We start from the raw sequence: 25,432 nt of genomic DNA on the forward strand, positions 1-25,432 counted from the left end.
ACAAAGGATCCTGACAGAAAGCAAGTCACCTGCTCTAGGCCCAGGGTAGAAATGGGCACCCATGATAAAGCCTGTGCAATGTGTGGGTGCAGTGGGCTCAAGTCCGTTCTAAGTAATACAGAACCCCTGCCCTGAGATACCAAAGTTAAAAACCAGATACCAAAGTTTGACACCAGTAAACCTTGTAGACCCTGTCACAGACACCCCACTTGGAGGACTCCATCACTCAGGCCACTTTTGAGACTCTGGGCAAATGGGCTTTTGATCATATTTTGAAAAATACAGATGGGTTTACAAAACACTGGCTATGGCTAAGGCATCCCCCTGCATCATTTCTCTGGGTAGCAGGCCAACTTAATATATTTCTTGCTTTAAAACATAGCTTGGTTGACTATACATATAAGTTTTATACGGAGAAGAGCTTATATATGTGTGCAACTCCCCCATTAGACTGCAGCTCCCTGATAGTCGGGAATTCCCCTGTTCACTCTACCACCAGTGCACAAGGTAATGCCTAGTGTACATTTGGGGTTCAAAAATGATTGTTCAGCAAGGGAATGCTAAGTAGTCATGGAGCACCACTGTGTGCTGAGCACAGTGCGGAGTGATTTTGTGTGTGACTTAATGGATATTTTACTGTTTTTGATAAACATTTCACCTAATTTGTAACAAGGGGCTTTGTCAGTTCTGTTACATAAATCGAAACAATATTCTCCAAAGTAGGATTCTTATATCCTAGGGTATACTCCACAAGGTGACTCCTTGGGGTATGGAATGAAAATATTGGGAGGTGGGGGAGGAGAGATAGATATGGGAGAAACACAAATGAGAATTTTTTTTAAAGGTCCTATCATATAGTTTAGGTTATAGTTATTTTGAGTAGAAATTTCAGATTTAGTATTAACCAGTTCTCTTCTTCATAAACCTGGAGAGAGCTTCATTGTTGTTGGGTGAGTCAGAATGTGTCTGATAAAATGCTGCATTCTTGATATGAAAAGCTCTCCAAAGGATAGAAGGTACATCTGTATTAGATTTAAACTAAAATGTCTTTTTTTTTATGTTGTATTAATCACCATACGTTACATCATTAGTTTTTGATGTAGTGTTCCATGATTCATTGTTTGCATATAACACCCAGTGCTCCATGCGGTACGTGCCCTCTTTAATACCCATCACCAGGCTAACCCATCCCCCCACCCCCCTCCCCTCTAGAACCCTCAGTTTGTTTCTCAGAGTCCATAGTTTCTCATGGTTTGTCTCCCCCTCTGATATCCCCCTCTTCATTCTTCCCTTCCTGCTATCTTCTTTTTTTTAACATATAATGTATTATTTGTTTTAGAGGTACAGGTCTGTGATTCAACAGTCTTACACAATTCACAGCACTCACCATAGCACATACCCTCCCCAATGTCTATCACCCAGCCACCCCACCCCTCCCACCCCCCACCACTCCAGCAACCCTCGGTTTGTTTCCTGAGATTAAGAATTCCTCATATCAGTGAGGTCATATGATACATGCCTTTCTCTGATTGACTTATTTCGCTCAGCATAATACCTTCCAGTTCCATCCACATCTTTGCAAATGGCGAGATCTCATTTCTTTTGATGGCTGCATAATATTCCATTGTATATATATACGACATCTTCTTTATCCATTCATCTGTCGATGGACATTTTGGCTCTTTCCACAGTTTGGCTATTGTGGACATTGCTGCTATAAACATCGGGGTGTATGTACCCCTTCGGATCCCTACCTTTGTATCTTTGGGGTAAATACCCAGTAGTGCAATTGCTGGGTCATATGGTAGCTCTATTTTCAACTTTTTGAGGAACCTCCATACTGTTCTCCAGAGTGGCTGCACCAGCTTGCATTCCCACCAACAGTGTAGGAGGGTTCCCCTTTCTCTGCATCCCCGCCAACATCTGTCGTTTCCTGACTTGTTAATTTTAGCCATTCTGACTGGTGTGAGGTGGTATCTCATTGAGGTTTTGATTTGGATTTCCCTGATGCTGAGCGATGTTGAACACTTTTTCATGTGTCTGTTGGCCATTTGGATGTCTTCTTTGGAAAAATGTCTGTTCATGTCTTCTGCCCATTTCTTGATTGGATCATTTGTTCTTTGGGTGTTGAGTTTAATAAGTTCTTTATAGATTTTGGATACTAGCCCTTTATCTGATATGTCATTTGCAAATATCTTCTCCCATTCTGTCGGTTGTCTTTTGGTTTTGTTGACTGTTTCTTTTGCTGTGCAAAAGCTTTTTATCTTGATGAAGTCCCAGTAGTTCATTTTTGCCCTTGCTTCCCTTGCCTTTGGTGATGTTTCTAGGAAGAAGTTGCTGCGGCTGAGGTCAAAGAGGTTGCTGCCTGTGTTCTCCTTTAGGATTTTGATGGATTCCTGTCTCACATTGAGGTCTTTCAACCATTTTGAGTCTTTTTGTGTGTGTGGTATAAGGAAATGGTCCAGTTGCATTCTTCTGCATGTGGCTGTCCAATTTTCCCAACACCATTTTTTTTTTTTTTAAAGATTTTATTTATTTATTTGAGAGAGAGAGAGCACATGAAAGGGGGGAGGGTCAGAGGGAGAAGCAGACTCCCCGCCGAGCAGGGAGCCCGATGCGGGACTTGATCCCGGGACTCCAGGACCATGACCTGAGCCGAAGGCAGTCGCTTAACCAACTGAGCCACCCAGGCACCCCCAACACCATTTGTTGAAGAGACTGTCTTTTTGCCATTGGACATTCTTTCCTGCTTTGTCGAAGATTAGTTGACCGTAGAGTTGAGGGTCCATTTCTGGGCTCTCTATTCTATTCCATTGATCTATGTGTCTTAAACTAAAATGTCTTAATAAAGAAGGGAAGGGAAGGGGGGGGGAATAGAATCAATACTAGACTGTTTAACACTGTTTAAGTTATCCTTGTTGTTTTTAATCTAAAGACTTGCCAAAATCAGTGGGTTAGTGGTCTGGGTTTCTCTGTATTGGCATGACCTCGTGCAAGTTTTGATAAGTTTAATAGCACTTAAAGATCATGGAGTGGGAAGAGATGAAAAAATTCCTGGGATATCAGGCCTTCTTGTTTTATCCTCCCATGTCTCAAACTGTTCCATGATTTCAGTGTCTTTCTGTCCCATTCTCTCTGTGCCACATCCTGAATAATTTCTTCAAATCTAGATTCCAGTTCTCCAGTTCTCTTTTAAACTGTATATGCATTCTTTTGTCCTACCTGTCTATTGAGTTTCTAGTGTCAGTGATTATAATTTTTTTATTTCCCTTGGGTTTTGTTCAAGCATCACAGGTAGTTTGCATTATGGGTTTCAAACCCATGTGTTTGGGTGTTCTCTTGGAAGACTTTTTTCCTTTTATTCCACTTCATTCAGGAGTGAATCCAAGAAGGGAGCATCCCCATCTTCCCACTGTGGGCCAGCATTTTTCTACTTTGCCTTTCAGAGATGCCATATTTATACACGGTGGACAGAACAGAGTTCCCTCATTCTTGTCTCAGGCTTGTCTCCACCAACAGATGTCCCTGGGGCCAGTCAGCATTCCCTCACTCAGAGATTTCTCCTTGTTTCTGACTGGGGAGGTTTCATTTATTTTCCTAACAGTTCAGTTATGTATTTTAAAACAAGCTTTTAATGCATCTATGTTAAACATTATAAATATGTAAGAATTTGTGCATGTGTGTTGGCTTGTATATGCATTTTTAAAAAGTCTCTGGAAAGATGAGGGAGACTTCTTTTGTGTTTAATATCTTCAGTGATTTGAACCATGTGGATATTACTGTCAATCAATTAAATATATAAACTTTTTTTCTCCAGCAGTCTGTATGTTCTGTATTGGATAGGTTTCTCCAGACATCTAGTCTGCCATTTTGTTAGGTATGGAATAGTGGTCATATAAATTTTGTTTTATTTTATTTTTATTATTTTTTTTTAGAGAGAGAATGCACGCATCTGAGAGTGGCGGTGGGGGGGGGGGCGTGTTGGGGGAGAGAAAGAGAGAATCTTAAGCAGGTTCCATGCTCAGCCCCATGCAGGGCTCAATCTCACAATCCAAGATCATGACCTGAGCCAAAATCAAGAGTCGGATGCTTAACAGACTGAGCCGCTTAGGCACCCCTTATTTTATTTTTTTAGAGAGAGAGAGAGAGAAAGAGAATGCATACGTGTGCATGGGGGGCGGGGAAGAGGGAGAGAGAATCTGAAGCAGGCACCAGACTCAGTGCAGGCTCAATCCCATGACCCTGAGATCATGACCTCTGAGCCAAAATCAAGAGTCGGACGCTTAACCAACTGAGCCACCCACGTGCCCCAGTGGTTATATAAATTTTAGATCATGGTTTTACCTCTGGTCAGCCTCTCGATGAACTTGCTAGATGAATATTTTCCAAACTATCTATGGCAGAGGATCAGCTCTTTAAAATATTTCCAGTCTGGCATGGACTGATACTTTGGTAGACTACAATAAAAATAAATACTGATCACATGCTTGGATGGCATGGAAATGTCAAATTGCTGTAACTGTTTCTAAACGCTTTCTCTCCATTTCTTCTCATCGCAGACCAGTAAAAAAGCAAGTTATGCACTAACCACACCAAGCGGCACTACTGGAAATGGTACCCCATTATTTTCCGGTATTTGGGGGCTGTAGATCGGATATGGATACGATCTTGTTCTTTAAAAAATCTCTTACTGGCTTAAATTTTTTCCGTTGTAGGTAACCTGTTTTCTTTCTGTAAAATGTTTTGCAGCCTTATCTGAAACATTAGATATTCTGCTGTGGCACATCCCAGCCTTTAATTAGTTGAACCTGAGCCCAAGGCTAACTGCTCTGCATGATGTTAGTGGTGTACTTTCAGAAGTCATTCATAGATTAATAGTGTATTTCATGGAATCAAAGATGCATTGATGCTGGTGTTTTCTTGATCTTCTAGAAGGTTTCATTGGTTGGTTTTCATGCTACTAATTTAGGACTGCTACTGGATGCCACCAATTGTTAAGATGCCATCGATTTCAGAGATGTTAAAATGTGGAAGAACGTGTGTCTTAAAATATCTGTGCATGGTCCCGTGATTGTTCTAACCTCTAATTACTGTTGAGTGCTTTGAGACTTGCTTATGAGGAGGAGGAAAGACTTCAGTGACTTCTTTTAGAAACATCACCCCTCGGGGCGCCTGGGTGGCTCAGTCGTTAAGCATCTGCCTTCGGCTCAGGTCATGATCCTAGGGTCCTGGGATCGAGCCCCACATCGGGCTCCCTGCTCCGCAGGAAGCCTGCTTCTCCCTCTCCCACTCCCCCTGCTTGTGTTCCCTCTCTTGCTGTGTCTTTGTCAAATAAATAAATAAGGTCTTTAAAAAAAAAAAAAATAGAAACATCACCACTCTGCTGAAAGGCATCTCTTCTCTTTGTGGTCACACCACGAACATTAACTGGGGCAAATTCTCTCACTAATTGGCTTGAGAACAACGGCTAACTTATCTGTGTGTTGGTGGCACTGGTTATCTTCCAATGGCATTAATAGACATTTTTCTTATCATTGAGATTTTTTCTTTTTCTTACTTTCAAATTCCTTCTGTCCCATCGCTGCCATTCTGATCTTGTGTATATCAGGAGTTCTGCTAGTTATCCCATTTTCTTGCTTGCCGCTCAGGAGTGTAGTACTTCTTTCAGTCGTGTGCTGTGTGGACTGCTTATTATAGAAATTTCTCAGATTTTTCTGGTTATATTTCTCTCTTTCTGGGGAAGATAGGGATTCCCCCCACTGTTGTTATAGTTCTTGGTCTACAGTGATGGCAGTTTGGGAGGAAGGGTGGTTAATATGTGGGCTAACACTATAATTCATTTCTTCACCATGTATTTATTGAATGCCTCCTCTCTTCTGGGCATGGTTCTCTAAGCACTGAGAGTACAGCCATAAACAACAGTCTTCAGCTCCAGCCTTCACTGGAACATTCGTTCTGCTTAGTTCTGGTTTTCCTAAACTGGATGCTTACTTGGTTACATCCCTTCATTTTCAGATAGCTTTTTAAAACTTAGAATTTAGTAATTTCTTGATAGCTTAACACATACTTTATACAGATTTGGCACTAATGTGTTCTGCAGAAATGACGTAAACATCATTTGCTTTTTAGCCGATTACACCTCAACAAGAAGGCAACGGACAAACAGCCGTATAGCAAGCTCCCAGGCGTGTCTCTTCTGAAGCCCCTGAAAGGGGTAGATCCTAACCTAATCAACAACTTGGAGACATTCTTCGAATTGGATTACCCCAAAGTAAGTACAGCCTTGTACTCATTAGGAATGGGTGAGAGCTTTTCTTTTTTTCTTTCTTTCTTTTTTTTTTTTTTTTTTCTTTTCTCTCATGGTAAACCCTTAAAGAGGCATTTTGACTGTAAAAGGTAGAGGTATTAAAAAAATGCATGATGATGTTGGCTTCATACAATTGATGCTGCAATAGCAGCAGTTACAGGACAGAATTGGGGTTGAGGAAGGGGTGCAGATTCCTTCTGTAACCTTGTAACCACCTGCGTGTCCATCTGAATTAGAAATCCCAGAGTAGACCTCCTGGAACTCAGACACTGTTAAGTCCCTGATAGTTTGAATATAAATATCTTGTTCCATGAGAGTTGTATGTGAACGACAGGAGGAAAAGGCAGTGCGAAAGAAAAAACAGTGTTTAGTGGTCTGAAATGAGATTCGAGAGAGCTAGAAGTAAACGTAAATTCCCTTGAGAAATCTGGCTTTTGAGCCAAGAATAGGTTACAATTAGCAGTAAGATGGGGCTTCCTCATACCTAATTTCTAATTTCTTTATCTTTCTGGGTTTTAATGCCTAATTGTATTGTTCGTATCATTTATCTATACAGTCTGTAAATCTGTGAACTCAACGTACTCCTTTGGCGAACTCCCGGTTTTCTTGAGATGACAGTATTCTTTTTATCTCTTCCCTTTAATATTCCACCTGTAGTTTCTTAGGAGAACTTACTAAATCAAGAGATTTATGTATCTAGCTTTATTGCAGCTTTTTAAATTGCCTCTTTGAAACACCGCTTTTGAATGTGTCTTTACATTTCTACCTGCTTGATCATTCAGTCCATTGAATTTTCCTCCAAGGTCTTGTGTCAGTTTTTACACTGACTGTCCAGTTTGTCCATAGTCTTTGCCACTTGGAGACCCTTCCCCTCCTATTTCTTTAGGACAGTGTATCTCAAGTTGTGAGAAGGAAAATAATACACACCACATTTCTTAGGGTGACACTCTTATTTCTTTTCTTTCAGCCCGTATTTTTCTCGGTAGCATCAATGAAAAGAATAGAGAAGACACAGATGTAATAGCCTTAATACACCTCTTATTAAGTATGTGGACACGAGTATAATTGGTTATTTTTTAGTGTTGTTTTTATATTAGTGCTTTTAAAGTTTGGAAGTGGGTATTTGAAGCTAATTTGAAGCAAAACAGTTAATGTATTTTTCTTCTAGTCTGTGTGTGTGTGTGTGTGTGTGTATGCACGCAGTATGTATCCAATAAATTGAATATGTAATTTTTTAAAAATAAGATACATACTTGATGTTTTTAAACTAAAAGTGCAAAAAGTGTACTTTTGTAATTTAGGAAGAATGATACAAATAAAATTAATTAGAAAAATGGAAGGTTTTCAAACCTCACATTATGTAAGTAAATGCAAAGAGAATTTTTTAATGAATATTTTCATTGGTTATTAAATCTCATTATTATTAAATATTTCACTGATTATTATTAAGCTAGAATCATGCATTTATCCTTGTGAAACTTGATGTCACATTTTAATTGTTTAATCATCATCCCACCCTATCCCCATTCACCCACTCTCAGAACTTAGTTATGGAACTTTTATGTTGGGTCCTTGGGAGATGATGGAATTGAATTGGTTGCGGAAGTTAGTGTGGGTTTTAGTTGTAGAAAGAGTTTCTAAAAATAACCCAGGAACATATGTATCCATTAATCCTGAACATTTGGGATAAATCAATAATTGATTTCTTCTGAATGAATGAAGATTTTTTTTTTATTACAATTTGAGATTATCTCAAGAGCTCTAGTTTTTGCTTCTTTTTGCACTTACGTCATTGAGGTATTTAAATTGATCGCGGAGAAAGCTGTTTTGATACTTATAAAATGAGGAACCACATATATAAGAGATTGTTTTTATTCTTTTTTCAGAACTTTACTAATTATAAAAGTACTGTTTGTTAGCTGTGTAAATAGAAAATATAGAAAGCGGAGGGAAAGTGCTAGGGACCTGCAATCTAAAGGAAACCTTGGACCTCACGGCATTTTATTGGCTTTTTAAAAGACCAAGCCCAGTGGCAAATGTTCCACAAGAAACTGAAGTTAAACTGCTGAAATTCCACAAATCTAAGTGTGAACAGACAAGTTGCTTATGTCACCCACGAGGCATGTAGTCCTGAAAGGGACATCTGTGTGACTGCCAGGCCCAGCAGACTTTACTATTGGCTTTTTTTCGAGTGTGAACATTGTTTTCCAGAAGTATGTCCAGTTTCATTCTGGACATAAGGTTTTCCTCCTGATTTGATTCCGAACATTATAGACCATTCTGGAAAAAGAACATGTTGAAGTTCAGAAATTTTATTTAATTTTGGACACGTGCAAGATTTACTGCTGGTACTTGTTCTGAATTTCTGGGTTTAAATTTTGGTGAGAATCGTTACTATACTAATTGCCCTGAAAGATTTCTGTACATTACATATCTTGTCAATCCACTTATTTTGGGTGGTTTTTTTTTAAGATTTTATTTATTTGAGAGAGAGAACACATGGACCGGGGGGTGGGGGACAGAGGGAGAGGAAGTCTTATTAAGCAGACTCTGCACTGAGCTTGAAGCCTGACTTGGGGCCCCATCCCAGGACCCCAAGATTGCGACCTGAGCCAAAACCAAGAGTTGGGACACTTAACCATCTGTGTCACTCAGGAGCCCCAATCCACTTTTTCTTTCTTTTTTTTTTTTTTTAAGATTTTATTTATTTGAGAGAGAGAGCGTGAGCACAAGCAGGGGGAGCAGCAGCAGAGGGAGAGGGAGAAGCAGACTCCCCGCTGAGCAAGGAGCCCCACACGGGACTCGATCCCAGGACGCCGGGATCACGACCAGAGCCGAAGGCAGCCGCCCAATGGACTGAGCCACCCAGGCACTCCTCCACTTACTTTGATATTTATTCCTTGGGGGAAAAAAATAATGAAAAAGCCATACAATTCATTTTCCGCAAAATTGAGCACTCAGCTTGGTGTCAGCATAGACGGCGTTTTAGGGAGAGATTTAGCTGCGGAGGAAAGATGCAGCAATGTCTCAAATGGCTTGACAGCTTTATGTTAGTAAATTCTGGCCATATGAAGAGTTTTTAAATTAAATGATCAGAGTTATTACCAGAGTGAGGCTGTGGTAATAATGGTGGGTTTTTTGTCTTTTTTGCAAATACAGAATTGGTTTAAAATGTTACAAGTCTGGTGCCATGTTTGGACTCTTTCTTGCTGGTAGTGTAGTTACCCTTAACAGGATCTAAACAAAGAATTAGAGAAGACAGAAAATCAAATCCATTATCAAAAGACCAAGCACAATATATGTGGTGAATCTGCAAGATAGGAATTTGCCAAGTAAATTTGGAAAACTGTATAGACAATTTCTTGAAAATAGAGAAGTATGTAATATTACTTGTCCAAACTTTGAATTCAGAGCTGTGTTCTTATGAAACATCTCCTTCCTGGCATCTTTCACTCAGAAGTTATCCTAAGGATAAGTGCATTAACTTAACAAGTGTATTAATCACTCCATGCCAGAGAATGTTCTAGGCATTTGGGGTTTAAATCTGTTCTGTTACAGAAAACTCATATTCTGCTGTCATCCAAATATCATCATAAAATTTTTCTGTAAAAATGTGTAGTTATTTATAGAATAGTTCAAGATATTTCTACTTGATATGCAATATGATTGATTAATATTAAAACAGCTTTCTATTTTAAGAGGATGTTTTATTTTGTTTGCTATAGTGCAAAGTTTATCAGTGAGGTTTTTCTGATGTTATTTATATACCTAAATCTAATATTATGTATGCATCTGAATTTAAAAACTGAAAAGTAACATTCATGATTATTGCTGTTTCAGATATTCAGTTCTTAAATATCAAAGGGCTGAATCTCAGTTTGTGGATTTCCTACACCTCTCTTGTTCTCAGCCTTTTAGTCATTGCACTGTTTGAAAAGAAAAAGGGAAAATTAGCCAGTTTAGCTATTTGTGTAGTAACCTTACCAAAGAGTTGTGGAACACTAACCTTCTTATCTAAACTACTCTGGGGTTTATTTCTAGACTTTATGTATTCATAATACACCGATTTATAATGGAATTCACTATATCTTATAGCCCTTTCAGATTTATAAAGTAAATGTTATCTTGAAATATTTTTAAAGTGTAATATTTTTAATAAACATTATGTTTTTGAACATATATACTTATGTCCGATCCTTAAGATAATATAAAAATATCCAGGGGCACCTCAGTGGCTCAGTCAGTTAAGCCTCCACCTCTTGATTTCAGCTCAGGTCATGATCTCAGGGTCGTGAGATCCAGCTCACATTGGGCTCTGCGCAGAGTCCGCTTGTCCCTCTCCCTCTGTTCCTCTGCCCCCCCCCCCCCGCCAACTCATGCACTCTCTGTCTAAATAAGTAAATAAACACAGTCTTTAAAAAACATTTCAGAAATTTTTTTTTGTATTAACTAAGAAAGCCTTTAACCAATTTGATAATGTTGTGTTTTGCCAGTTGCAGGGTAGTTGGAGTGACTGAACTCTTCTAATAGAGATTCCTAGCAAATAAAATGTTTGATCAAACTGAAGACACAGGTGATTATCACAGCTAAAAAACGAACACCTGGTTAAAATCTCATACTTTAGGAAATACATGAAATGCTTACCTATTTGGTATGATTTTCATTTTCAATTTCAGAAACAAGCAAAAGTTATGTGTTTTTTAATAAGAGTCTTAACGTTTTTTAGATAATGTGAATTGAGTTTTATTTGTACCCTGGCTAATCAGGTTTTTGATTTTTGTTTAAAATTAAGTTTCAGAGGTATAATCAATAAAAATAAAAACTTTAATTTTTTGAAGTATTTATTTTAGAGAGTACAAGCGGGGGGAGGGGCAGAGGGAGAGAGAGAAAATCTCAAGCAGACTCCCTGCTGAGCAGGGAGCCCCATGTGGAACTCCAGCTCTCAGGACCCTGAGACCATGACCTGAGCCGAAATCAAGAGTTGAACACAACTGACTGAGCCACCCAGGTGCCCCTAAAATAAAAATTTTAAATCTTGCATTTGAAGAAAGGTAAACTCTGCCTCCTTTGAAATCATTTCTAGAACATATATTTTACAAAGTTTTTTCATTATATTTTATGGAATTATATCACTTATGAATGTCCCTTTCACTGTATTCGGTCATACCTGCAAAACAGCATAAATCATAAAAGCATTAAAGAAACCATGCGGTGTTTGGAAAAACAAGGAATTCTTTACCGCAAGCCTGGCTGAACAGCTTGCTCTAGTAGGGAAGCCAATTGTTACTTTTACCCTTTGGAAGGTCACTTAATCTTTCTGATCTTCATTGTTAAGGTCAGTGCCTTTTGGCTGGTTCCTCCAAACATTGTTTTGAGAGTCAGGTTGCGAGGATGACTGATGCTTTATAGGACTTAAGAGTCAACCCTTTGGGAAATTCAAGGGTGTGGGCCAGAGTGGTGTCCTTCCCATCCTCCAATTTTTATCTGGTCCCTGAAGACTGGGTAGTTGTAAAGTTGGTTTCGATACCTCCTGAGTGGCAATTTTGGTCAGTCATTATTAAAGGTAGATAGTTGATAGAATGTATGCTAATAATAGGTGGAAAGTATGAGGTAAGTATACATTGGTTTCCCCTCTACTTAATTATTGAGAAAACTTTTTTTTTTTTGCACTTAAAAAATCGTATTACCTCCTTCTTTGACCTTAGTCCTGGCCCCTTTTCATACTCAGCCACCAATTTCCATATTGCCAGTTTTTGCTGAGTTTCCCCTTTACCTGGGCTAGTCCCTGTATGTTAGACACTTAAAAAGTTATGTCTTTAGTTCTTTTTATTTTTTAGGACCCATGGATTTGTTATTTTTTTCGTGGACATAATTAACCTCGCTCCTTTGCTTAAAAATGCCAACCCCATTTTAGAAAAAGATTGGTAGGAAATTTGTTGCAGAGTCAGCATGAATTTAGCAGCACTTCTGGAAAAAAAAAAATTACTACTTAGAATACCCCATAAAATATTGAAGTAGCATCTTTGTATGTGAAAGCAGATACTTTTTAAAAATTTAGTAGTTTACTAATTGGTAACTTAAAGTTTAGCTCAAGATTTTATAAACCTGGTTACATGTCAGAATCACCCCGTGAGTTCTAATTCAAAAGTAAGAGTGGGGCCTAGTATTCTCTTCTTTAAATAAATATCCCAGGGTAACGGACCAAACCAGTCAAGTGCAAAGAAATGACTCCCTAACCTACTGAGCAGAATAGAACCCTGGGTATTGTCATTGTTAAAAGGCTAACCTGTGCTTTTCACGATGATAGATTTTTAGTCAAATTCTATTTTATTTCAGAAATTATTATACAGCAAAAATCTAAACTCTCTTTGTCCTTTTCATGCGAAGAGTTTGGGAAAGTGCTTTAAATTGATCATAAGGGGAGTTGATACGTAATTGATAGCACCTTCATGAAATGATAAATTCAGAGACCAAGCTTCTAGAGAACAGAGGGGGTGTTTATTTTGCTTTCTATGTTGCGTTTACACTGCTGGGCACCCTGTGAGTATTTGGTAAAGCTTCGGAGCCACGGAGAAGCTTGAGATCCAGTTTAATTACCAGGTCATGCCTATCTGGGAATGGCCCTCAGCTGTGAGGGCTGCCAGGCCCTTCATGATCTCTTCTGCTTGCAAATAGGCCCCTGTTCAGGGAGAAGCTGCTCTCAATTAAAGCAACACTTGATATCATAAGTGTTTGCATCCATTATGAGTACTCTCTTAACTTTTAAACTGTGTGTGTACAATTGCTTGTTTTTCCTAACGCCTTTTTATCAGTCAGCAAATACTAATAATGTGCTTATTTTTGTAAGAGATTAATTTACATAAAATGTGTTCTTTGACTAGTATGAAGTCCTCCTTTGTGTACAAGATCATGATGATCCAGCCATTGATGTATGTAAGAAGCTTCTTGGAAAATACCCAAATGTTGATGCTAGATTGTTTATTGGTAGGTAACAACTTACTTCTGCAATAACCCTTTTGCTTTAATAATATTATCAGCAATCTTTGTATTAAACTAGAGTGAAGTTATTAGCATGTTTGCTTTATGCATGTTGGAGTAGTGATAGGATATGTTTATATCCTTTTGAGAAAACTTAAGTTCTAAAAACACAGGTTTTTTTCATATCTGGGATTAACAAAATAACCACAAAAAACCCCTACTCCCTCCCCCCCAATTACCCTGTTTTCTCAATCAGACATGAGAGTCTGTTTTTTTGTTTCTTTAATATTTTCAATCTGTGGGCTTTTCTATATCGCATTCACTGTAATTGGGAGTGATCGATAGAATTTGCTCTTATGATATTGCAAAAAGAATATATATATTTTTTAAAAAATGTTTTTCAAAAGCCTATAGGCTTATTCTGAAGACTTGTAGAGAGATATTTGCCATTAAACATTGATTCATACTTACTACTGATGCATTTAAGAATTAAAAAACTGAAAATGTTTTCAAAGAAATTAATTCTCTTTGAGAATGAACACTTCCTAAATGTTACGAATAATAAGGAATGTTAAGCATAATGATAAAGTATGTTTGTTTAAATTATTATGTATGAAAGTACTTTTCACTTCTGTCTACCCTATATCTGTATTATAGAAAATATTTTCAGTATTGCATGAATCTTTTTCACTGTTGCACCTTTACATTTTTAGGTGGCAAAAAAGTTGGCATTAATCCTAAAATTAATAATTTAATGCCAGGATATGAAGTTGCAAAGTATGATCTGATATGGATTTGTGATAGTGGAATAAGAGGTGAGCTTCTTTTTATTTATTTCACAAAACTATCCATTTGATGGTAAAATGCCAAAAGCAGTCTGAAAATATATTTGTCAATCCTTTTTATTTGCCTAACAAAGTAATTTATTTCATCTTATTTCATGGTAAAATGTCAAGTTATACTTACTAAGATTTGGAATTTTGTAATGCTAACCTAGAATGTTACATGTATAAAAATATTTTTGCTTTAAAGAGAAAATTCCAGCTATTAAGAAGATAGTCATGGTCCATTTTACAGCCCCTTATATAAGATTTTTCATAGTTGTAAATTTTCCCTTGTTCATGACCTGTTTGTGGCGCCAACAATATACTATCTCACACAAAATGTAGTTCGCAAAAATTAATAGGTGAATGTATTACCAAAATACAGACATGGCTTATTTTAGTAGGAAGGCGTTTATATACTGAAATTATAATTTGCAGTTTTGCATTTTTAAGTATTTATATCTAATTGCCACAAGTTTCTCGACCTTAGCATTTTGGACTGGATTGCTCTTTGTTGCTGAGGCTGCCCTGTGGGATGGTTAGCGAGTATCCTGGGCCTCTACACACTGAATGCCAGTACCACCTCTTTCTTGGTTGTGACAACCAAAAACTGTCTCTAGACATTGCAAAATGTCCCCTGCAGGGCAGCAGTTGAGAACCACTGTATTTAAGGTCCAAGTACACTTTGTAGAGTAGATTTCGTTCGTAAGACTTGAAGGAAATAAAAATAAAGTCATGTAAAAAGATATGAGATGTTTGCGATTTGAAGAGGGGACAATGATTCAAATTTTTTTATTAGCTTAAAATGCAGATTTGAAACTAATAGAAGTGTGGCATGCCTAATTAATCAGGATCATTACAGATCTCTCAGTCCGTGGTCAGAGATGATGTTCATTCTTCGTGTTTGCTATGTTCAGTTGTTTTTCTCAAGTATTTGTTACGTTTTCATAACATATGTACACATCTCTGTCAAGTATCATCCCATTCAGTTCGCATTAGCATTAGCGGTTTTAGGAGATAGGGTATCTCATACCCTCTAAGAAAGTGGAGGCTCATTTCCTATAGTTAGAGAATGCGGGAACCAACATAAAAGGACCGACGTCCTTTAGAGCTCTGCTCCTGTACCTTTTCTTTTAGGACATACTGTCTCTAGTCCAGTTTGGAGGTTCTGAAACAGGGAGAGTAGCATTTTCAAGGTATATCCTGTCTCTGGTACATGTAAGGTATTTATTAGCCTGAAAATGTATCGTGTAAATTAGCTTATCATGTATTATGCCTTTTTTGAGATGTGTATTCTACTTAGAAAAGTGATTGAGAATGATTCTGTTAGATCCAAATATAAAAAAAGGATAATAGCTCCCAAAATACGTTTCACATTAGTGGGCACTTTACTAAAAATAATTTTTTTTCTCTCTCTCCCTTGCCACCTTTTTGTTTTTTTCATTGTAGTAATTCCAGACACACTCACTGACATGGTTAACCAAATGACAGAGAAAGTAGGCCTGGTTCATGGTCTGCCTTATGTAGCAGACAGACAGGGCTTTGCCGCCACATTAGAACAGGTAAGTATGGTGGTCATATGTAATATTCCTATTGTCACATCCCTCATCTACCAGAAACCTGAGACTAGTTTAAGTGTGAGAGTTGGGATGAGCTACCTGAAGTTAACTGTGATTAAGTCTGTTTTAACCTGCTAGGTACTGACATCCTCAAGATGAGAGTAGTTGTTATATTAGTGAAGACATTTTTGGGCCCCTGGAATCACTCACAGCTGAACTTAACTGCCCTCTGGCAGAGAAGGAATGTGCACAGGAAACCTCTTACGGTCTCATTACCAGCTGAACAGAGTGTATTCTTTCTCCTTACGGCTCTCGCTCTCAGATCTAGAGTTAGGTTCTAGACTACTGATTTACATAAAAGCACATGGCATATAATTCTTTCAGAGATCCAGTCTGAAAAGAATCTTTTTAAAATATCACAGAATATTTTAGTTTTTAAAGATTTTATTTATTTGTCAGAGAGAGAGAGTGCACAAGCAGGGGGAACGGCAGGCAGAGGAAGAAACAGGCTGCCCGCTGAGCAGGGAGCCTGATGCGGGACTCGATCCCAGGACGCTGGGATCATGACCTGAGCCGAAGGCAGATGCTCAACCAAGTGAGCCACCCAGGCATCCCCAGAGTATTTTAAATATACAAAAAAGGGAAAATTATTCATACAAATCATTATAAAACCCATTTGATGTCCTACTTTTTTTTAATTTTTTTTTTTTTTTTTATTTGAGAGGGGAGAGCGTTCTGGAGCTTGGCTGGGGGCGGGGCGCAGAGGGAGAGAAAGAGGGAGAAGCAGACTCCCCGCTGAGCAGGAAAGCCTGACATGGGGGGGGACCCTTGATCCCAGGACCCCGAGGTCATGATCTGAACCAAAGACAGGTGCTTAACCAACTGAGCCACCCAGGCACCCCTGTTTGATTTCCTTTAAAAACAGATTTCTAAAAGTTACCTGAGAAACTTACTTTGGGTTTTCCTTTTTTTTTTCTCTTCACCCTATAACAGAAATGTAAACTATAAATTTTGGAAAAATGAAAGAAGCAAAAAATAAAAAACAACTCATAACCCTACCTATTAGAGGAAGTTTCTATTTTTTTCTATGTGCTTTTAAAAAATAAGTTGACTTTTGTCACTTCATTAGCTTTTCTCCATATCATTAATAACTTTTTAGAAAGTTATTAATTTTTATGGGCTGTGTCACAGTCTATCATATGTATGTTCTATACCTGATTTAACCATTCCTGTGCTGTTACACATTTGGGAAGAAAAACTTGCCTTAATGTCATCAGGGAAGGATATACGGTTGTAGTCTTTTAAATATATCAACTTGCTTTTAAGCATATCTGCACTTATATTATTTTATATTTCAGTCTTGTGATTACCACAGATCTAAGGGGGTAAAGGTACATTGTGAGTGGAATTTAACCTTTGGCAATTTGAGCTATGAGCTCTTAATATTGCCTATGAATATATTTGTCCTATTGCAAGAAATTGTTAAATCTTTAAATACTGGAGTTTTTGTTTATTAAGAGAAACTCTGAGCCAGTATTTTAAAATAAAATACTTTTTATTCTTATATGCCACATTGTATTTTTGTTTTAGAAATATCCAAGTTGATGTATATGGCAATGGTATACCACATCTCCTAGATCACGGTCAGTCCCTTAGGTTAAATTTAATCCTTAAAGGCCCCTTTTGCTGTACTTAGAGTGAATGGAAATAGAGGGATTGTTTCAAGTCTGTAAAGAAATCTTGGGAGCCGTTGACATAGTCCCTATTTACACCTCATTCTTAAAGCCCCACATAATAACTGCTTAAGGAATTAAGATGTGTGCTTCTGGTTTTACATATTTGGTTCAGTTCAGTCCCACAAACATCAAAGCTTCATTGAAGTCTGGACATAGGGTAGGTAGCAAGAATCATCTTCTTCATCACCCCTGATAATTCTCTTGTTCCACGCTGTATGCATAACTCCTGCCATTGAGAAAAATCACCGTTCTCCTCTCAAGCTAATTGGAAAAGGCAGCATATCTCAGATGTAAATAATAATGTTTTATGTCTAATAGGGTGATTACCATTTTATTCTACCACTAATTTAGCAACTTGCATAGCTCATGACTTCAAAGCATATCTAGGGAAAGGGGCAGTAAAATGGGAGACAGAATTTTAGTATCTACCCTCTTTATGAAAAATACATTGAAAAATAACATTGGGGAACTTGGGGAAAAAACTCAGTGACTTGGGCAGGAAGCGGCTAGCTATGAAAGGAATTAAAATAGGATTGTCCTGTAGGTTGATACACCTATGGGTGGTGTTTGTATGTATGTATGCATGTGTGAGTACACATGTACATTCACGTACATACACTTGTATATGTAGGTGTGTGTGTGTGTCATTACACGAACATTTGATAGTAGGCTATATAAAATATTTGTTAATATTTGACATGTCAGTGAATGATATTTTTACCTAATTTATTTTATATCCCAGTTACGTTTTATTTGGATAAATCTTTGAATCTTGCAGCTTTATGGAACACAATATTTATCTGAGAATAGAATACACTTTTTTTTCCCAGAAGTATATTTTTCTTTGTAATAGTGGTAACAAGAATAGTCAATCTAGGGGCATCTGGGTGGCACAGTTGGTTGAGCGTCTGACTCTTGGTTTCGGCTCAGGTCATGATCTCATGGTCGTGGGATCGAGCCCCACATTGGGCTCCTCGCTCAGTGCAAAGTCCGCTTGAGAGTCTCTCTCCCTCTGCCCCTGCCCCCTGCTCATGTGCTCTCTCTCTCTTGCTCTCTCTAAAATAAATAAATCTTGAAAAAAAAAAATAGAATAGTCAATCAAGTAAGAAATTACTGATTGCCCGCTACATGTAAACGTTATTTTGTAATAACTTTTATTCAGGTAATTATATAAGAATAATAAGATACTCGGGGCACCTGGGTGGCTCAGTTGGTTGAGCGACTGCCTTCGGCTCAGGTCATGATCCTGGAGTCCCTGGATCGAGTCCCGCATCGGGCTCCCTGCTCGGCAAGGAGTCTGCTTCTCCCTCTCCCACTCCCCCTGCTTGTGTTCCCTCTCTCGCTGTGTCTTTCTCTGTCAAATAAATAAATAAAATCTTTAAAAAAAAAAAAAAAAGAATAAGATACTCAGTCATACTTAAAGGAGGTTCATTAGGAAAAAAAAAATGTTTATAAATACCATACTTTTAACATAACATTCTAATTATACATAAATGTTCTTTTGTTTTGGCAGGTATATTTTGGAACTTCTCATCCAAGGTCATATATCTCTGCCAATGTAACTGGTTTCAAATGTGTGACGGGAATGTCTTGTTTAATGAGAAAGGATGTGTTAGATCAAGCAGGAGGGCTTATAGCTTTTGCTCAGTACATTGCTGAAGATTACTTTATGGCCAAAGCCATAGCTGACCGGTAAGCAAACGAAATGACATCAGGCTGTAGTAGTCTTAGTAGCTGACTCCTGTTGGTTTATTGTATTTTTTAAACCCATGGGTTTGGGGCTATTTTATTTCTTGCTGGTGAGTACAGAATAGGTTAATATTTTACAAAGTAATTCCTATTATTCATAGATACGTTATGAAAGAAATAAGTGAAGAAAATAAGTGTTCTGATTCTTTTAGATTCTTTAACGTGGTTTGACATTAAAAGAAGCTTCTCTGTGATTATAAATTTACATTATTATAGATGTAAATTTCTATGTGTTTTAGAAGAATTAAAAATATTAGTGCAGTCATAAGCCAGCAGGTGAAAATTTAAAGAATATGATTTCGCATTTTGGAATTTCTCAGTAGATTATTTGGTGCTTTGCTATGAAGCCACCTAACGATTCACAGAATGACTTAATAACATTTCTCTGTCACAAAATACTTGTTTGCTTTTAAAAGGGTTTTCATTGCCTTGTGTGATAATTTACTAAAGATAAGGTTTTAAAAATTGAGGTATGCTTTTAAAATTCTTTCATGATGTTATTCATGTGGCTCATAGTTTCGTAGTGTTTCCCATGAGATACATAATGCTGCATTTTGTTTGCATTTCTTGTTGAATATCCACAACATGTGGATATCTTGTTGACACGCACGTATCACATGTATCTCCCACCCCCGCCCCCCCTTTGAGCTGGTGGTTTTTTGGTTTTGGTTTTGTTTAGTAGTGATCAGGGACTAAACTATGAAATACAGAACCCACTCCACTTAGTACTTTCAGAATGTCTGTATTTTAAGTTTCTTAAACTGTAAACGGAGGGGTTGTAGTTCCTTCCAGCTGTAGATGGTACTGTCATGGGCCTGTGTAATTGCTAAAACATCCATAAGTATGCTACACCCCAAGTAGGGTGCTAATCCTGAGAACTAGGCTCCCCCTGAACACCAACGGTTGCTTCCTCTTTATAGTGATGAGTAAATGCATAGTCAGTCATGCCTGTATGTGTTCATCATCAACATAGTACATTTTATAATTGTCTTAATTTTCAGAGGCTGGAGGTTTGCGATGTCCACTCAGGTCGCAATGCAAAACTCTGGCTCTTACTCAATTTCCCAGTTTCAGTCCAGAATGATCAGGTAAATCGGCTGGTTTTTTTCTTTTTATGCTTGGTTAAAAGAAAAAGGGTGGGGGGAGTAATTTTCACATGGTCTAACTTGGTATTTAAAATATCTAAAAGTCAAATTTTGCTTAGTTCCAGAAAAGAGAGTTTAACATCATTATTAAATAAATTTATTGTATAAATACATTTTCTTTGCTGTGTAACCCTGAAAGCATTCAATAAAGAGATGTTGAGGTGGGTGGGGGGTGGGGTAACTGGGTGATGGACATTAAGGAGGGCACATGATGTAATGAGCACTGGGTGTTATATGCAACTGATGAATCACTGAATTCTACCTCTGAAACCAGTAATACAGTATATTTAACTAAGTTGAATTTAATAAATAATTTAAAAAAAGAGGGGTGCCTGGGTGGCTCAGTCATTAAGCGTCTGCCTTCGGCTCGGGTCAAGATCCCAGAGTCCTGGGATCGAGCCCCGCATCGGGCTCCCTGCTCCGCGGGAAGCTGCTTCTCCCTCTCCCCTTCCCCCTGCTTGTGTTCCTTCTCTTGCTTTGTCTCTCTCTGTCAAATAAATAAAATCTTTAAAAAAAAAGAAAAGAATTAAAAAGATGTTGAGAATTTGATTTCTTTAATTTGCTGATCTCTGTTTTCTAACTTTCTATATTTTGACTTCTATAATCCATACAAATGAATTTATAGACTTTTTTATATATACTGAATAAAAATAGAAAAGGAATTCATTAAATACTCTTTAAAGAGGAGGGCCTTTATATTACAGGGTAAAGAGCTGATCATTTGGGGGGAAAATTGATTAGTCTTGTAACCAAGCTGTTGTTTAAAGAAAATCTTTTTTTTTTTTTTTTTTAAGGTGGACCAAATTGCGAATTAACATGCTTCCTGCTACAATAATTTGTGAGCCAATTTCAGAGTGCTTTGTTGCCAGTTTAATTATCGGATGGGCAGCCCACCATGTATTCAGATGGGATATTATGGTATTTTTCATGTGTCATTGCCTGGCATGGTTTATATTTGACTACATTCAACTCAGGGGTGTCCAGGTATGTGGATAGGCATGAAAAGGTTGGCAGTCATTTGGTAGAACTAAAACTATTTTAATTTAGAAAAGGTTGAAGAAATCTATCTGAGCCATTCTTTAGCTTCCCATTGAAGGTTAATATCAGGTTTAAACATTACTTTCTTCAGTAGAATGCGGATGCAAAACTCAACTTGATTTTCAACTTTCAGTTGGTAGTTATACTATGACTTTTATTAAGACTCAAAAAATAATGTAATAAAATGATTTTTATTAAGGCTCCCCAAAGAATCAAGTATTCAAACTAAAATAGGTCAGGATAGCCATGATTTTAATGGTTTTTCTACTCATCATTAACACTTTTTAACAGATATAGCATGGCAGTTAAATCATATAAAGAAGCAGGCTTGATTTTTATGTAGTGTATTTAAAAGAGTGAAATTGAAGAATTTCATTTTTTTTAACTGTGTCTAGTTCTACAGTCGGTCAGTCAGTTGTTGTTGTTTTTTTTTTTTTAAATCCCCAGGGTGGCACACTGTGTTTCTCAAAACTTGATTATGCAGTAGCCTGGTTCATCCGTGAATCCATGACAATATACATTTTTTTGTCGGCATTATGGGACCCTACCATAAGCTGGAGAACTGGTCGCTACAGATTGCGCTGTGGAGGCACAGCGGAGGAAATTCTAGATGTATAACGACAGCTTTGTGACTGTACATAAAGGAAAAAAAGAGAAGTATTATAAATTATGTTTATATAAATGCTTTTAAAGATCTACCTTCAGTAGTTTTATCACATGTATGTTTGATATCTGTTCTTTAATTTATTTTGCATGGCACTTGCATCTGTGAAGAAAAAAAAAAACACATCTGTAGTCTTGGCCAAATGGTACACTTTATTTTGTGGAAGTAGTGAATCAAGAGAATTGGTTCTAGGAACCTGGGTTTGGTTTTTTTGTTGTTGTTTGTTTATTTTTTAAAAATAAATATATATATATAAAATATATGAATGCTCTGCAACAAACACTATGACAGTATCCTTCAGTAGAGAAAGTTTCTTATTTGTGAGTACACTCTTTTAGAACATTCATGGGATGGCAGCAGCTTTGTTTTGGGGTTTAGGAGAGGCTAGAAAGTAATCCCTTTACGTGTCTAAAGTGAAAGGTATTATGTGGTGGACAGCCCACAGCGGGGTACTAACTAAGAAACTTTTTCATGCTCTATGCCTACCTCTTGTAGTTGTTGCAGAGCAAATATAAATTGTAATAAGGTAGCTAGGCCTTGCAAAAACAAATGGGAAAACTTTAAAAATAATAATAAAAGAGCTGGAGTCTAGTATTTATATGAATCTGTGAGAGAGATTTTTTTGGTCTCACTGCAATGAACCAAAAGTGGTTGAGTTGGGTTTTTAATTGTAGCCATGTATTGAAGGCATCCTTTTGACCAACTCCTGTTGGTTCTGTCTTGAACCATTGTTAATCACTGTGCTGGTAAACCTTTCCTTCCTTGCTCCTTACCCGACCCCACCCCATCTTTCCTGAACTTTTTTGGGGGGGGGGGGGGCGGTGGTGGTGGTTTTGTTTTAGTGTGAGTGGATGTTTTGATAGTTGTGAGGAAAAGTGCATTTCAGACACATTTCACACATGAGCTATTTTCTTACACAGTATGTCTTACTGTTAAAAAGAATGTAATTTCATGATACAGGTATTTAATATCTTTTTTAAGTAAGTAAATATTCTAGCCATCAAATAAATTGCAGTAGAGTATTAAGTGGGGACAAGATGAGTTTTCCTCTTAAAATTAATCAGTATCAAACTAAGTCTACTGTGTATGTGTTTTTTTTTTTTTAACTCTTACAGTTAGTCTAGTCTTATTTAAATTGGATTTTTGTATTCCAGTTTGTATGACAGAATAGACTAGATCGGCGCTAGTTGTAAATGCATGCTGTCTTTCACTCTTCTCTCCCCATCCTGCCGCTAAACTTGCTTGTCAGGTTGTACTTAACTTGTGGTGAACTGGACTAGTTACTGTTTTTTAAAAAAAAAAATAGGCAAAAATGTAAGGGACAGTGCATAAGCCTTTTTTTTTTCTGTAGTGGAATTTTTGCTTTTTCTTCAGGATTGGATGGCATGTTGTCCACATGAACGCCTGCTGCAGGGCTGACGCCGGCAATATGGCAGCTTTAAAGTCTAAGTTACTACAGTTTCCGTGTCAAAGCATCATGTGTAGCATATCAGCAATAATTACATATTTATAGAAAATGGACACATTGTCACTGCACTGAGCCAATTCATTTAATTGTCTAATGACTAACATGGTTTCAGTTGTAATGTAGCTATTAATGTGTATATACTATGTATACACATTATGTATAAGCTTTTCTCTGGGCCAAACTGCTTCATTCAAAAAAAAAAAAAAATTTTTTTTTTTTTTTTGCGCCTTATGACAACTTTGGAGGGCATTTTTTTCATGAACAAAGGCTTTGATGCATATTCCTTTCTATGTGAAATGGGTAGTAGTGTTCCCTGAGGAAAGTTGCACAGTGAAAACCAGTCTAGTTGTGACCCACTTTGTGTTTTTTTTTAATCTCTATTACACAAGTTGAATTTTACTGAATTTGTAATTTGTCGGTTTGTTTAATGAAGTTTGGTTGATGCCATCTTTTGCACTGCTGAAGTGAAATCTTGCTTATTAGTTAGCTTTTTGCTAATCTCAGTATGGGCAATGTAACAACGAATCCAAATGGCTGGACAGACTTCTTGTGTTTTGTAAATATAAAAATGACTGTTCTGTATGTGTGTTTTCTGTGGTAAAGTGAAGCTTCAAGTGAAGCTTCACTTAGAGTGATTCTTTGTTTAGCAAGTTTAGAGTGGTGATAATATGGTAAGAAATAATATAAATGTTGAAGGAAGCATCACAACAGAACTGTAGGAGTCCAAATTTAAAACAAAAATACCAACAAGTATCTAGAATATACTACGTTTTATTATTTAAAATCATTGTATTAAGTTTTTTGTTCAAAATAAAAATTTGAATACAATCAAAACATTAACAATAATGTATTTTTGTTTACTGTCTTTCCTTTTTTTATTTTATATTTTTGTAAATAACATGTTCCACCATTCATAGCAGAATTACTGGGAGAATTCTGTCAAGTGTTAATTTTGAAATCTTCCTTTTTACCTGCACTACAGTCAGGCTTATGGCTTCACAATGGGCTTTTCTACGTTGGTTGCATGTTAGAACCACCCAGGGAACTTTAAAAAAAAAAAAAATAAATACAGATGCCTCGCCCTTGCCCACAGGAGATTCTGGTTCAGTTATTCCGGGGTGAGGCCTGAGCTCTGCTTGTTCTGAGCAGGCAGACCTGAGAAGCTTTGGCCCTTTTTGGCCCCTTTGGCCCCCCCTCCCGCCTTGGCTCACAGCCTGACTCAGCCTCTTAGATGGTACCACTCCAGTGGCTGGGAAAGGAAAGAAATGGCTCCACTGGCTGGAGACCCAGATGGGAGATTGCTAAGCCCGACCCCCCCCCCCCCCCCCCCCCCCCCCCCCGACTGTCCAGGGCCAGGATCCTCCCAAGCTGGAGGCATTTCCAGGCCTATTTCACCATCAGCCTGTGAGGGCAGAATACTTTTAACTGGAGAGCAGATCCCAGGGGAGGAAGAGTCTGAAAAGAATTTGAAATGATGAAAATGTTTTGCCATAAAACAGCAGTGATGGTTGCACAACCTTGTGAATAGACAAAAAACCCTGAATTGTATACTTTAAAAGGCAAATTTTATGGTCTGTTAATTATATCTGAATTTTTTAAAATAAATAAAGGAAATCGTGAAACCACCATTAATGTATTATTTACTTCCAGTCTTCTGATACCTGTTGCCGAAATGGTTCGAGAAAGTGCGCAGAGCTGCTCGTTGTTTGGTATCCTTGCTCAAACACAGAATGGCCGGTTTCAAAATCTTTCTAAAATTGAGAGATGAAAATATTGTACCTCATTGTTTAAACAAGGAGTTTTTGGGTTTTTTTTTTTTTAAAGTAGGCTCCACGCCCAGCGCAGAGCCCAATGCAGGGCTTGAACTCAGAACCCTGAGATCAAGACCTGAGCTGAGATCAAGAGTCGGATACCCAGGTGCCCCTCAACATACGGATTTTTTTTAAATGACTGGCAAAATTGAG

At 37.6% G+C, this 25,432-nt stretch overlaps 1 protein-coding gene across 1 annotated transcript in view; it reads left to right on the forward strand.

Annotated features, from left to right (window-relative positions):
- UGCG (UDP-glucose ceramide glucosyltransferase) overlaps positions 1 to 22,598 on the forward strand; it is a 37,286-nt gene extending 14,688 nt beyond the window's left edge. Inside the window, exons 2-9 of the mRNA XM_021691282.2 lie at positions 6,130 to 6,271; positions 13,189 to 13,291; positions 13,999 to 14,100; positions 15,559 to 15,671; positions 18,918 to 19,096; positions 20,155 to 20,241; positions 21,093 to 21,282; positions 21,784 to 22,598. Coding sequence (XP_021546957.1) covers positions 6,130 to 6,271; positions 13,189 to 13,291; positions 13,999 to 14,100; positions 15,559 to 15,671; positions 18,918 to 19,096; positions 20,155 to 20,241; positions 21,093 to 21,282; positions 21,784 to 21,954 — 1,087 coding nt within the window. The 3' untranslated portion in view covers positions 21,955 to 22,598. The remainder of the gene's footprint in view (positions 1 to 6,129; positions 6,272 to 13,188; positions 13,292 to 13,998; positions 14,101 to 15,558; positions 15,672 to 18,917; positions 19,097 to 20,154; positions 20,242 to 21,092; positions 21,283 to 21,783) is intronic.
- Positions 22,599 to 25,432: the final 2,834 nt, after the last annotated feature.

This window comes from Neomonachus schauinslandi, chromosome 13 (assembly GCF_002201575.2).
Source record: "Neomonachus schauinslandi chromosome 13, ASM220157v2, whole genome shotgun sequence".
NCBI classification, from domain to species: Eukaryota; Metazoa; Chordata; class Mammalia; order Carnivora; family Phocidae; genus Neomonachus; species Neomonachus schauinslandi.